The sequence below is a fragment of the Lipotes vexillifer genome, unplaced genomic scaffold, assembly GCF_000442215.2.
Source record: "Lipotes vexillifer unplaced genomic scaffold, Lipotes_vexillifer_v1.1 scaffold1094, whole genome shotgun sequence".
Taxonomy (NCBI): Eukaryota; Metazoa; Chordata; class Mammalia; order Artiodactyla; family Lipotidae; genus Lipotes; species Lipotes vexillifer.
The window spans coordinates 332,130-344,869 of NW_006792775.1; the positions used below are offsets into that span (position 1 = coordinate 332,130).

A 12,740-nucleotide genomic window follows, 5' to 3' on the forward strand; every position below is an offset into this window, starting at 1 on the left:
GGGCGGCGGGCGGCGGACCCCCGACCGGGCCGCGCACACCCCGCCCCGCGCCCGTCCGTCAGCCCGGCACAGCCTGCCATTGGCCGCGCGCGCCGGGCCCCGCTCTGCCCCACCCCGGTTGGCCGAGAGGCCCGCCCGTCAGAGGCCTCGGCCGGGCGGGGCTTCCGGGAGCTGAGCGGAGGGCGGTTCCCGCCCGGCTGGGCCTCGTGGGCCGCGGCCTGAGGGGTTGGCTCCGCTGGGTACGGGGTCCGGGGGAGACAACTTCTCCGGAGACTGCCCGGACTCTCCCGGGAACAGGCGGAACTCGCGGGGAGACAGAGACCCCGCGGCGAAGCGGGTCCGCGGCCGGGTGTGGACTGGGGCGGGGTCGCCGATGTCCGACTCGAGCCCCTGCGCCGCTCCTGGAGCCCAGCGCCGGGCCCCTGGGCACTTTCACGGCGCGCACAGCTGCGCCCACGACCCCCTAGGCCGTCCCTGCGCAGTGCCGCGCAGCACACCGTAGGGGTTCCGGAGCGGAGGGGACAGCCCGAGGGCTGAGCCTCAGGGAGGGTGGAACCCGCGGCGTCGGCACCGCAGACTCCCCCGGACCCGAGGCCGGGGAAAAGCGGAGGGGCTGCCGGGACGAGGGTCAGGTGCAGGTGGCTTCGGAAGGGGCTCCTCCCGGCTCCCAGGACGCCTGGCAGGTTCGGCGGGGTCCTTGGGCGCGGCTCAGCCATGCGCCCAGGGCCAGGCGGCGCAGGGCGCCTCGGCTGGGCGGGGACGTCTGAGCCCGCGGAGCAGCGAGTCCGGCTCAATCTTTTTACCCAGTGCGGGGGGTCTTGTTTTTCACTTACGTAGTGCGCAGCCCCGCCCCGAGCTCCGCAGAGGGCCCTTGTCCCGCGCTCCCTGATCTCCAGCTTCCCCCAACCTCGGCAGGCCCTGCAGACTACCCCGTCCACCCAGCTTCCCCAAAGCCCGGAGCCCAGCCCTGCAGGAGCTCACCCTGAGGCCCAAACGGTACCCAGGAAATCCAACCCAAAAGCTGCCATAGGGGGTTGAATTGAAGACTCCCCCACCCCAAGCATAAATATGCACATTGTATCTCCTTTAGAGATTCTCAGAAGTACATGATTTAACATTTTAAAAAATTTCAAAGTAACGCATAAACACATTCTCCTTGTTTATAAGAAAGAATGGTGCATTACACTTAAGGCCAAACCTCCCCCTCTGCTCAGCCGGCACCCCCCTTCCATTCCTGCCCCTTCCGTGCCGTTCGGCCCCCTCCCGTGCCGGCTCCGTGCAGTTCCCCAGGAGCTCACCCCACTGAAAGCCTTGACCTCGGCGGGCCCCTGGGGGGCCGCCCCCGCCCCAGGCACGGCGCCGACCCCACGTGCCGTGGCTGTGTCCGGTTGGCCGTCCCGCGCACTGCGCCGCGGCCACGACGAAGCCCGGCTCGCGCCTGACGCGCGTAGACGCGAAGTAAAGGCGGATAAGTGAAAACGGGTGACGGCGCCTCTCGCCGACACGGACACTCTGGACTCCCCTCCAGGAGTCCAGGTCTGCATTTCCCTCGTCTTCTGAGGGTCCTTTCCCAAGGCGCTTCCTTTAAATCCCGCAGGGCCTTGGCCTCAGGCACGACCCGACACGGGCGCCTACCACCTGAGAAAGGTAGGCGCGAGTCTCCACCCCAGACCACCTTTGCGGAAGCCGACACCTGGCCTGCATGCGCCCAGCCGTCTCGACCGCGTCTCACCTCCCCAGCTGCCCTCCCGGCCCCAGGGGCGCTCCCGCGCGTGAGGGGCGGGACACGCGCGAACCTCCCAACCTGGTTGGCCGCCGCCCCGCCCGCCCCCCGCCGGCCCTAGCAACCGTTGCTAGGGGGCGTGACTCGGCCTCGCGGAGCCGGAAGATTCCCGCGGCTCATGAATATTTGCAGATTCAGAGAAGGCCCCGCCCCCGTTGCCTTGGCGCCCAGGCCCCTCAACCCCGCGGCCGGAAGAACAACCCCAAGTCGAAGACAGCGCCCGGCGAAGGAGGGCGCCCGGGTCCAAACCCCCGAGGCTGGGGCACCGGGGCCGACCCCTCAGGTGAGAGCCGAGCGCGCCTTTGGGCCCGGGGCCGCAGGCCTCGCTGTCTCGTCCCGTGTCGGGGTGGGGGGGGGAACTGAGGCCGGGGATGGAGCAGAAAGACAGTGAGGTCCCAGTGATGCCCCAATTGTCATATCTGGTCCCCTGGGGACCCATCCCACAACACCTGGCCCTGCTAAGGGTCTCGCGGTCACCGGGACAGGAGGGACCCCAAGCCCTGCCTAGGAACCCACTCTGGGAGTTTCCATGATGGGGACCTAGGAGGCGAGAGGCCCTACCCTCAGAAGGGATAGCAGGTGGAGGGCACCCAGAGAGGTGATGAGCCCGGCCAGGAGCTGGCGTTAGTCTGGGCCATGGAGAGAGAAAGGCCACCACACTTCCAACTTCGGGGGCTCACGGAGTGGCAGGGCAGGATGGGATCAGGGCCATGAACAGTGTGGACGGGTCCAGGCCAGTGAGTAGATGTAAAGGGATAGTGTCTCAATGGGAACCTCAGCCTCCAACCCAGGCCCTGCTCCTTGGACCCCAAGACCTTTGGCTAATCTGGACCCATACTCTGGGCCTAGTCATGGGCAGGACCTCAGGTCAGCTGTTCTCAGGCACAAAGGGAAGAGGGTGGCCCACTGGCGTCCCAGGCCACAGCCTGGCCAGCCCATCCCTTTCCCAGAGCCCAAGGCTGGCAGCCCTGGGGTAGGCGGGGGCAGCATCTTCCTAGGGGGCCTGGTGCTGGGGTCCTCCTTTGAGGCTTAGGGCCGTTCACCAGCTGGAGAAAGGCAGGCAGCAGAGGAACTTTCGGAAAGAAATCCTGGCCAGAAATTCCGTGAGGTTCTTCGTGAGGCTCCCCTGCATGGCCTTCACCTCCTTGGGCCCTTGGTGTGTGGTCACTTTCCAGACAAGGGCATGTGGAACCCGGGCAGCTTGTCCCAAGGCCCAGCACTCCCTCCCACCCTCTCTGTCAAAGGCTAGCTGATCACCCCCGCCCCGGGGAGGATGAATCTTGACCATCCACAGGGAGTGATAGACAAGAACAGTGGCCAGAAGCTGCATCTGCCACATTCACTGATTTTGGGGGGGGATATTCTTGAGCCCCTGTTCTGCACACTGGACATGGCAGGTGAGTGTCCTGCCCACACAGAGCTCACTTGCTGTCTCAGGCAAGGCACTCACTCAACTGAACCGAGGGCTGTAGAAGGGGGTCGGTCTTATCAGGTAGTAAGTCCAGGAAGGTCGGGAGGGAGCACAGGGGTAGGGGTTGGCAAGGCCCTGATCCAAGGTGGAGGGAAGAAGCCAGGATTTCCATACAGACTTCTAGCTCTACCCTCAGAGATGATTCCAGGGTCTGGGGCCAGGCACAGGCATCTGTGTCTTTAAGGAGCAATGCCAGGTGAGCCTGGTGCAGGTGGACCACCTCCTGTGGGCCTGGGGGTAACGCCCAAGAGGGACAGGGTGCCTGGGAGGCCAGCCCACAGGGGATGGTCTAGAGCAACAGGCCGGGGACCCCTTTTGGAGAGGGTAAAGTTGGGGATGGAGGGAAGTGGGGATTTGCAGACCAAGCATTTGCATTGGATGGACCCAGAGGGACCCTAGCGTCGGTCACCCATACGGCTGTCTTTCCAGTCAGCCGGGCCAGGTGCCCCATCAGGATGGTTGAAAGGACCTGAGGGCCAGGCCCCAGGCTGGCGTCTGCTCACTTCTGGGCCCTGTGACCTTGGCCCAGCCCGTCCCAGGTCCCTCGAGCATGGTGACCTGGCCAGGGGGCCAACCTGACCGTCTTTCTCTCGCAGGTGCCACCTGGGACCACATGCTGCCGTCTGGCCCAGGTGTTTGACCCACGGTGGGGAAAAGCAGCTGCCTCCAGATGAGGGGGTCTCAGTGGGCACAGGGGTGGGGGGTGCCTGAGACGCTGGTCCTGAGCCCCCGGGTCGGAGACCATCGGGTGGAGGACACACAGCACGAGGCCTGAGGCAGAGGCTTTGCTGCGGTTACAGCAGCAAATGGGTGAGCGGGGCCTCGAGGCCGCCCCCTCCCCGGCCTACGTGGGGCCTCAGAGGGCAGGCCGGAGCTGGCACCCCGCATGGACCCCGAAGGACAGGCAGAAGCACAGGGAGGGCGGCCTGCCCAGGCCGGGGGTGTGAGCCCAGGCTGAGGGAGGAGACGGCAAGGCGCCCGGGCAGGCCGGGGCTTCACCATTACAGCCTTCTCCAGGCCAGAGGTGGGCTCCGGGGGCTTGTTGTGTACGTGCATACATCGAGGGCTGCACAGGGTCTCAGCTGGGCTGTGGGTCAGAGGAAGAGCAGAGGCTGACCATCTTTGCCCTCTGCTTACACCCAGCAGGTTGGATGTGAATGGACCAGGCCTGGGACAGAGCCCATGGGCCTTGGCCAAGCATAGCCAGTATCCGAGTGCGGGCGCTGAGCTGGCAGAGCCGGCACAAGCCCCGCCCCCAGAGCAAGGCCCCGGGCAGCCGAGGGGGCAGCCACAGCGGGCGGCTGCCGGAGGAGCACCTGTCACCTGCCCGACTGGTGAGTGCCGGGGGGCTGAGCTCGGCCGCAGGGGCTGACAGATGCCCTCGGCCCGCTGGGGCCCCTGCACCTGCTCCACCCTTGCGCCAACCCCAGGTGCTTGGCGACACAGACGTCCCCCAGGCATTCAGGCCGCAGAAGGGCCTGAGCCAGGCCCAGCCTCAGATTCGCTGAGCCCCTACCATGCGCTGGGCTCCAGGGACCCCTCCGTGAACCAGAAAGAAGGCCCCTCATTCTTGTGGGAAACAGGGTGACAGCCCATCCAAGCGCATGGCGCACAGACAGGGAACCACGAGCAGAGGAGGGAGCAGGCCATCTGCAGGGTGGGGCATCCTGGGGTCCCACTGACCGCATCTGGCGCAGTTGTTGAAGCCTCTCTCCCAAACCTGGGGTGCAGTGGCAGCCGCTTCCCACCCCCACCCTGGGGCCCAGCAGGTTCTGCAGAGTCCTCTCGCCTGCAGGTTCCTGCCCAGTGACCCCAGAGAGCAGCCCGGCACCTCCTGGTGACCAGACCCCTTCCCTTTCTGGCCATGCCCCTCGCCCTTCATTGGCCACGCTAAGGGCCAGGTGCTCCCCAGCACCCCTCCAGCCCCCACAAACACTTGCAGCCAGGTGAGGGACCCTTGGAGACCCTGGGGTGACAACCCACCAACACGCGGCAGAAGGAAGCCTGGCTGCCTGAGGTCCCCACGCACTTTCCTTACCAACTCGGAGAAGGGTCCACGAGGTCTGGTCACTGCAGGTGGACAGGACGCTCCCGCCGGCCCCCTCCCCACACCCCCCAGCAGCCCCTGTGTGTCCGCCCTCCAGCCAGGCCTTCAGCGCCCGCAGTACCCAGGGTCCTGGTCCAGCGTGGACCCGTCATGTCAGGCCGCCAGCCCCTGCTGCTGCACGGGCTGGGTGCTGGGGACACGCCTTGATCAGAGCTACTCCGTCCACCCTGGGACCTCCCCCTCCCCCACCCAGCTCCTGGCTGGGGAGAGAGCCTGCCTGTGTGAGCGTGGCCCAAGCACCCCAGGACCACCCTTGCTTCCTAACGTATTTGAGTCCAGTGCCCACCATGCCAAAGCGTGGCTGCTGAAGCATTTCCCTCGGTCGCTGGAACCGGGGGTCTCAGGCCTCTGTCCTCCCAGACCCTCTCGCATGTAGCCAGCATGTGGCGACTGGTTTCTCCCTGAGGCTGAGTCTTACTGAGTCATCCTAACTCCAAGCCCTTCTTCATTTTTTCTTTTACTGGTTTGAGCTGAGAAGCCATTTTATTCTCCAAGCCACGAGTTCCAGGACCCCTGGGCTCTCTCCACCAGCTCTGAACTCTGCCTTGTGTAAAACCTCATCAAATGCAGTGAACTGTGGCCAGCTCACTCTGCCCACAATTGCCTGGCACCTCTCCACCCCCATCACAGGTTCATTGTGTGCATCTTCTGCCATCCAGGTTACTACAGGAGACCCTTTTACCAAAAATTCCATTGTCACATGACCTGGGTCTCCATCTTTCCAGCTTCAGTAACACTCACATCACACACCCCCCACCAGTCCCCGTCCAGTGTCACATCATTTCATCATTTTTGTTATGGTAGCTATTGGAGCTGCACCTAGGTCCCAAGTTTTGTATGAGTCAGCTATTGCTATAGTGATGCTACATAACAAACAACCCCCAAACTCATCAGATTACAGTGCAAGTGTACCGTCCATGGGTTTGAAGAAGGCTGGGGCTCAGCCATGCTGAGCAGAGCTGGGCTCCAGGCCCTGAGCTGCACTGGGTCTGTTCCATGGGTCTCGTTAGGACACCAGCACACCTCAGGTCACACCCTTCTCTGGCAACGGCCCCACCAGCCACACAGGATCACAATCTCCACTCCTGTCACATCACACTTATCATCCAGCTGGAGCCAGTCGTGGCCACAGTCAACATGGGTGAGGCAGGGAAACGCCTGCCACCTGCTGCAGCCTTGCAGCCAAAACCAGGAGTCTCACTGGGGGGCAGGGCGGGGTGTGTGTGACTACTGTCCAGCTCTCAGGGCTGACTCCCCACCGACCCCTGCAGCAGGCCCTGGCCCAGGTGGATGACCTCCGACTGGTGAGCGTGCTGGAGCTGTGTGTCAACACCCACGGGAACAGCCTGGGGAACTTTGGTGAGAGCCCCTCCCCGTGCACACCCTCCACTGTCACGGCCAGGCCGTGCTTGAAGGCTCGGCCTGCTCGGGCCCTGCCCACCAGGATCTGGTCTTTGGACCACTGCACCCACAGACCTGCCCTGCACCCTGCTCTCCAGGGACTGATAACCCTCTCCCGGGGCCCTGGGAGCACAGGACACTGGCTGGGGGGGCCGTGCTCTGGAGCCCAGTGTGTGGTCTGGCCATGCCCACAGTTCCCTGTGGGAGGCGGCCTGGGGGCAAGACCCGCGCCAGCCAGGCTCCCCTCCCCGCAGAGTCCCGTGGCCCCGTGGCCTTCTGTGTGCCTCTGCCCCCACGGGGTGCCTCCTGCACCCTCCCCTGCTGGCCTGTGTCATTCAAACCGGGCCTCAGACATCAGCATGTGGCCCCAAGGCTGCCCCGGGGCCTCAGAGCAGCCATCAGGCAGCAGGGGCCGAGGGGCGCTGACACCTCTGAAGGTGCAAAGGGCGGCAGGGCCTGCGCTGACCTCTCTTCCTCCGGCCCCACAGGGCTGCACCTGCCCAACCTCAGCCAGCTGAAGCTGAATGGCAGCTGCCTGGGCTCCCTGAGGTGAGTGTCCACCCGCCGCGGTGGTCACGGGGGAGGGCATGCTGCCGGCCTGGGTGGGGTCCTGAGCATCCCACTATCTCCAGCTCCTGGCCCTAACGCCCACCCCTGGTCACATCGCCCACCCCTGGTCAGCTGGAGGCCCCGCTGAGGGTGACGCCAGCCACCCGGAGCCTGCAGTCAGGGTCGGGCTGATCACACCAGGTTTTGTGGCTGATGAGGTCTCCAGGGACCTCCCTGTGGTGCCCGGAAGGCACCCACTGACCTTCGGCAGAGGACCCCCAACCCGCGAGCCTGGGCAGCTCATCACCGACCAGCTTCTGGATTTGGGGCATCCCCACACCCCTCACCACAGCCCAGAGCTGTGTCCCCGTGCTGGTGGGGCCGTAGCTGGGGGTTGAGCCGGCCCCATCAGCGCAGCAAGACGAGCAGAGGAGCATGGCCGCTGCTGCCCAGCCGGACCTCAGGCCCCATGTGAAACACAACAGCATCTTAATAGCTTAAAAGACAAAATGCAAAAATCAGGACAGATTAAGGTTTTTGCTTACTTCGTCGGGCTGGAAAGAACAAAGCTGAGGTAATATCAGAGTTTATTGGGTGTTTGAACAAAATGGGTGTCAGGAAAACCCTGCTGGGATTTTGTTTTTTGTTTTTTTATAAATTTATTTTATTTATTTTTGGCAGCGTTGCGTCTTCGTTGCTGCGCGTGGGCTTTCTCTACTTGTGGCGAGCAGGGGCCACCCTTTGTTGCGATGCGTGGGCTTCTCATTGCGGTGGCTTCTCGTGTTGCGGAGCACGGGCTGTAGGCGCGTGGGCCTCAGTAGTTGTGGCACGTGGGCTTCAGTAGTTATGGCTCACAGGCTCTAGAGCTCAGGCTCAGCAGTTGTGGCGCACGGGCTTAGTTGCTCCACGGCATGTGGGAATCTCCCGGACCAGGGCTTGAACCCGCATCCCCTGCATTGGCAGGCGGATTCCTAACCACTGCCCCACAAGGGAAGCCCAACCCTGCTGGTTTTATGCGGCCAGACAGCCGTCCTGGGGCAGTGGGAGGCCAGTCCCAGTTCTAGAAAGTTCTCCTGATGTTTTAAATGGGCTGTAAGTATCCAGTCATTTCGAGAGGAGATGATAAAGGTATTCATTAAGCAGCCTTGCACGATTTTTCCCATTTGTACTGCTGTTTGTCGAATAAACATCAAAAAGAATTTGAAAAACACCTGAAAGCCTAGAAGTGGAAGCAAAGAAGATCAGAGGCTGCGTGGCCCCTGTAGGCAGGGACAAGCAGGTGGATGCCAGCTTCCACGGCTCCTGCATGGCTCCTGGGCCTGCAAGGAAGGGTCTGGAAAGCAGGTTCTCAGAATTGCCTTTAGTACCTATACATGGTTCAGCAATATTCTGACAGAGATGTCAATACTTTAAGTTAACAAAGACAAAAAGAATCATATTTACTCCTTCATTATTAAGGCTTACAAAATAGCTCAAAGAACAATAAAATATATAGAAACCATAAAAAGGATGGAAACTACAAAGAGAAGTGGAAGGTATAAAATTAAGTATCTGTTACCATTTGTAACAAAACAAAATATTTGATTTCAAAAAAAAATCAATTCCAAGAAAAAATTAAATCATGATTTATATAAAACATTTGTTCTGTTCCTTGATAACAACAGTGAAAACTATAAGGAATCTTTTAAGTTTCCTGAAACTTAGCACATCCTGAAACTTGGCCAAATGTTTGCAGATCTTCACAGAGTGATAGTAAATAAATATTTGTGAAAGGAAACTAATTCAATATGACAGTGCAATGAAGTGATGTTACAGCTTAGCTGATGACAGAGACAGTCAAGACATTAAAACCCCAGGCAGTGTTATGAGGACAGGAAGGTAATTTTCACGTGATGGCTGTCACTTCATCCGAAGCTGAGAGAGAATTCGGCCCCTGAAAGTGTCACTGACGTGAGGACAGATGGGGCTGGTTTCCAGGCCAGCCAGCATCCGACAAGAGCATCCTTCACCAGGACCACTGTGTGGGGAAACCACAGTAACAATCTCTGAAACTCAACAACTAACTTGGAGATCATTAAAATGATTGAAGGGACAGTTCTCACTACAACTTAATCGTGTGTGTGTCCCCTGAAGACTCTCCACCCTTCCTCCTCCCATGATCTCAGACCATGGTGGCTTTCACTTAAACAGAAACCCCTCATTTCGATTTGTTCCAGTCCATCAGTTCCGGCTGGTATTGTGGGTGTTTTTTAGGAGGTTTGTCCGCACCCCAGGGTCTTGGAGATATTCTACTTTTTCTTCTATTCACTTATGGTCTCACTTTTCATTTTTGGGTCTTTAATCCTACTTATCTGTGAGGTTGCTTCCACTCCTGATATGAGATGGGGACCCAGTTCTGTTTAGCACCACCTGGTGAGTTGGTTTTCCCAGCATCGTCTACCCCAGGCCCCCGCGGACACGCTGGCGGAGTGAGGAGCTCTCCGTCATCACAGTCTTCATTGGTGCGGCTTTGTGTTAATCTGTAACATGTGTTACCCTCATCGTAGTTTTCCTTTTTCCAAACTGACCTAGCTATTCCTGAGCACTTATTCTTGCATTTGAGTTTTACGACCAGTTTGCTGGGTTTCACACACCCTTATCTTTCAGGATTTTGTTTTGTTTTGTTTTGGAATTCTAAAAAGGCACATGCTCATTTGGGTTAATTTTTATGTTATACACATCCATGAACATGGTATAGCTCTCCATTCACGTGTGCTTTAATGTTCTTAATAGAGTCTTTAAACTTCTTCTGTAAGGTTTATAGGTTAGAACGCTTTCAGCTGCAAGTTACAGAAACCTGCAGCCAACTGGCCTGAGCAGTGAGAAATTGTTTATCCCTCAATTGCCTAAGGACCACGGGGCAAACCCTGTTCTAAGCACAGAGGATATGTCAGGGAACAGAACAGGTGAGAATCCCTGTCCCTGAGGGCACACAAGGAGCCCAGTGGTGGCTCACGCAGCCGGTGGCCCCCCAGGATGTGGCCCCCATCCCCATGCCTGGGGCTGCTGCAGCCACATTGGTGGGCTGAGGGAGTGTGGTAGCTAGTCTTCTAGGGTTGCTGAACAAAGCACCACGAACCAGGTGTCCTGAACAGCAGAAACTGACTCCCTCAGGTCTGGAGGCCACGAGTCAAGATCAAGGTGTATCTCCTTCTGAGCCAGAGGGAGAACCCAGCTCACTCCTCGCTCCTGGGGGTTTGCTGGCCACCTCTGACGTTCCTTGGCTTGTAGACTCATCACCCCAATCTCTGCCTTCAGCGCATGTGGCCTTCTTCTCCCTGTGTCCAGATCCAAATTTCCCCTTTTTGTAAGGACACCAGTCATATTGGATTAGGGCCCACCTCACCTCCACCAATTACATCTTCAGAGACCCTGTTTCCATGTCAGGTCACATTCTGAGGTCCTGAAGGTTAGGACTCCAACATATGAATTTGGGGGGTGGGGTGGGGAGGATGCAATTCATCCCATAACAGGAAATGTGCCTTCCTGTGTCCATCAGTAAGAACACGAAGGTTCCCGGCATTCTTCTGTGTTTCTTTGGCCAGAACTGTATCATGTATACACTCTCTTACACCAACCACTAGCAAGGGAATGGAATTATGATTGGAGTGGGCTAATCAGGACCCCCACCTGTGCACCCTGCTGCCACTTGGGACAGGGCAGGACACCAGCCTCCTCTGAAGGCAGGGTTCCCTGAAACCAGAACTGAATTAATTCCCACATACTTATAGTATTTTTTATAATCATGGATGAGGGCCTGATTCTGCTGTATTCTGTTTGATTGTTGCAAATTTAGAGAAACACTATGCTGATTTAGAATAGATTTTTTTTTTAATTTTTATTTTATTGGAGTATAGTTACTTTACAATATTGTGTTAGTTTCTACTGTACAGCAAAGTGAATCAGCTATATGTATACATATATGCCCTCTTTTTTGGATTTCCTAGAATAGATATTTTAAATCAATAAAACAATTGTTTTTTTATAAATGGGTCTATTACCTCTGGCAATAGTGTACCTTTGTTTTGTACTTAACATTATTGCCAAACTGTCCTATTAATTCAAATAATTTGTTAATTCAGATGGGTGTCCATATTGATGGTGATCTTATCAGCAAGTTACGAGTGCTATCTTTCACTCAAATCCTCCTGCTCCTTTTTCTTGTCTTATTGCTTTGGCCAGGATCTGCTAACCAGTACGATGTTAGCGGCAATGACAGTAGCAGGCATCCTTGATTTGTTCCCGATCTTAACGGGTATGTGTCTGGGTTCCTCTGCATCTATTGACCTGATCATAAAATGATATTTCTCCTTTAGTCTATTTATGCACTGGATTCCACTGACAGATTTTGTGATGGTAATTCATCCTTACGTTCCTGCAGTAACACTACTTGATGAGTTATTTTTAAATCACTGTATGGACTTCCCTGGTGGTGCAGTGGATGGGACTCTGCGCTCCAAATGCAGGGAGCCCAGGTTCAATCCCTGGTCAGGGAACTAGGTCCCACATGCATGCCACAACTAAGAGTTCACGTGGCACAACCAAGGATACTGCCTGCCACCACTAAGACCCAGTGCAACCAAATAAATAAGTAAATAAAAATATTTAAATCACTGTAACGTTAAAATAATATTTGCTGTGCAGTTTTCACATCAGTCTTCATGAGTGATAGTGCTTTAATGCCCCAGTTTGTATTTCTCTGGTCCTGGAATCAAGGACTGACTCAGACGGGGCCCTCCCTTTTATTGTTCTCTTCAACTGCTTAATTTTTTGAAACTTCCTGTACAGGAAATTATTGTGGAAGATAGAGATTGTCTATTCCATGATAGATCTTATTTTTAAAACTGATCCAGATCCGGGGACTTGGCGGGGGTGGGGCGAGGGGTGTTAATCACTGTTTAATTTCTTTAGTGGTTATTAGTCTAGTTTTCTTTCTTTTGGCACCAGCTTTGTCTAGTTTTCAAGAATGTTGGTATGCAGTTTGTTCATAATGGTTTTTGTTGTTTTAAGCTGCTGCTATAGCCATAATTATTCCTCTTTTTAAGTTCCATACATTTATTTGCATTGTCCCTCTGTTCATCCTTGATCAGTCCTGCCAGAGGATTGTCTATTAAGTTTTTAAAGAATCAGCACTGGGCTCTGTTAATCTTCTCTATGTTTTTTCTAGTTATTACTGGTTCTGTTCTAATCTTGATTACGTCTTTCCTTCATGTTCTTTTGTTACTTGCTGTTGTTCTTTTTCTGGCTCCTTGAGCTGAATGCTTAGCTTAATTGTTCCACTCCTTCCAGTTTTTTGATAAATATATTTAAAGATCTAACTTTCTAGGGCTTCTCTGGTGACGCAGTGGTTAAGAATCCGCCTGCCAATGCAGCATATATATGCAGGAATG

At 56.6% G+C, this 12,740-nt stretch overlaps 1 protein-coding gene across 1 annotated transcript in view; it reads left to right on the forward strand.

Moving 5' to 3' along the window:
* Positions 1–4,411: 4,411 nt before the first annotated feature.
* LRRC56 (leucine rich repeat containing 56) overlaps positions 4,412–12,740 on the forward strand; it is a 15,078-nt gene continuing 6,749 nt past the window's right edge. Inside the window, exons 1-3 of the mRNA XM_007465990.1 lie at positions 4,412–4,588; positions 6,633–6,720; positions 7,251–7,311. Coding sequence (XP_007466052.1) covers positions 4,412–4,588; positions 6,633–6,720; positions 7,251–7,311 — 326 coding nt within the window. The remainder of the gene's footprint in view (positions 4,589–6,632; positions 6,721–7,250; positions 7,312–12,740) is intronic.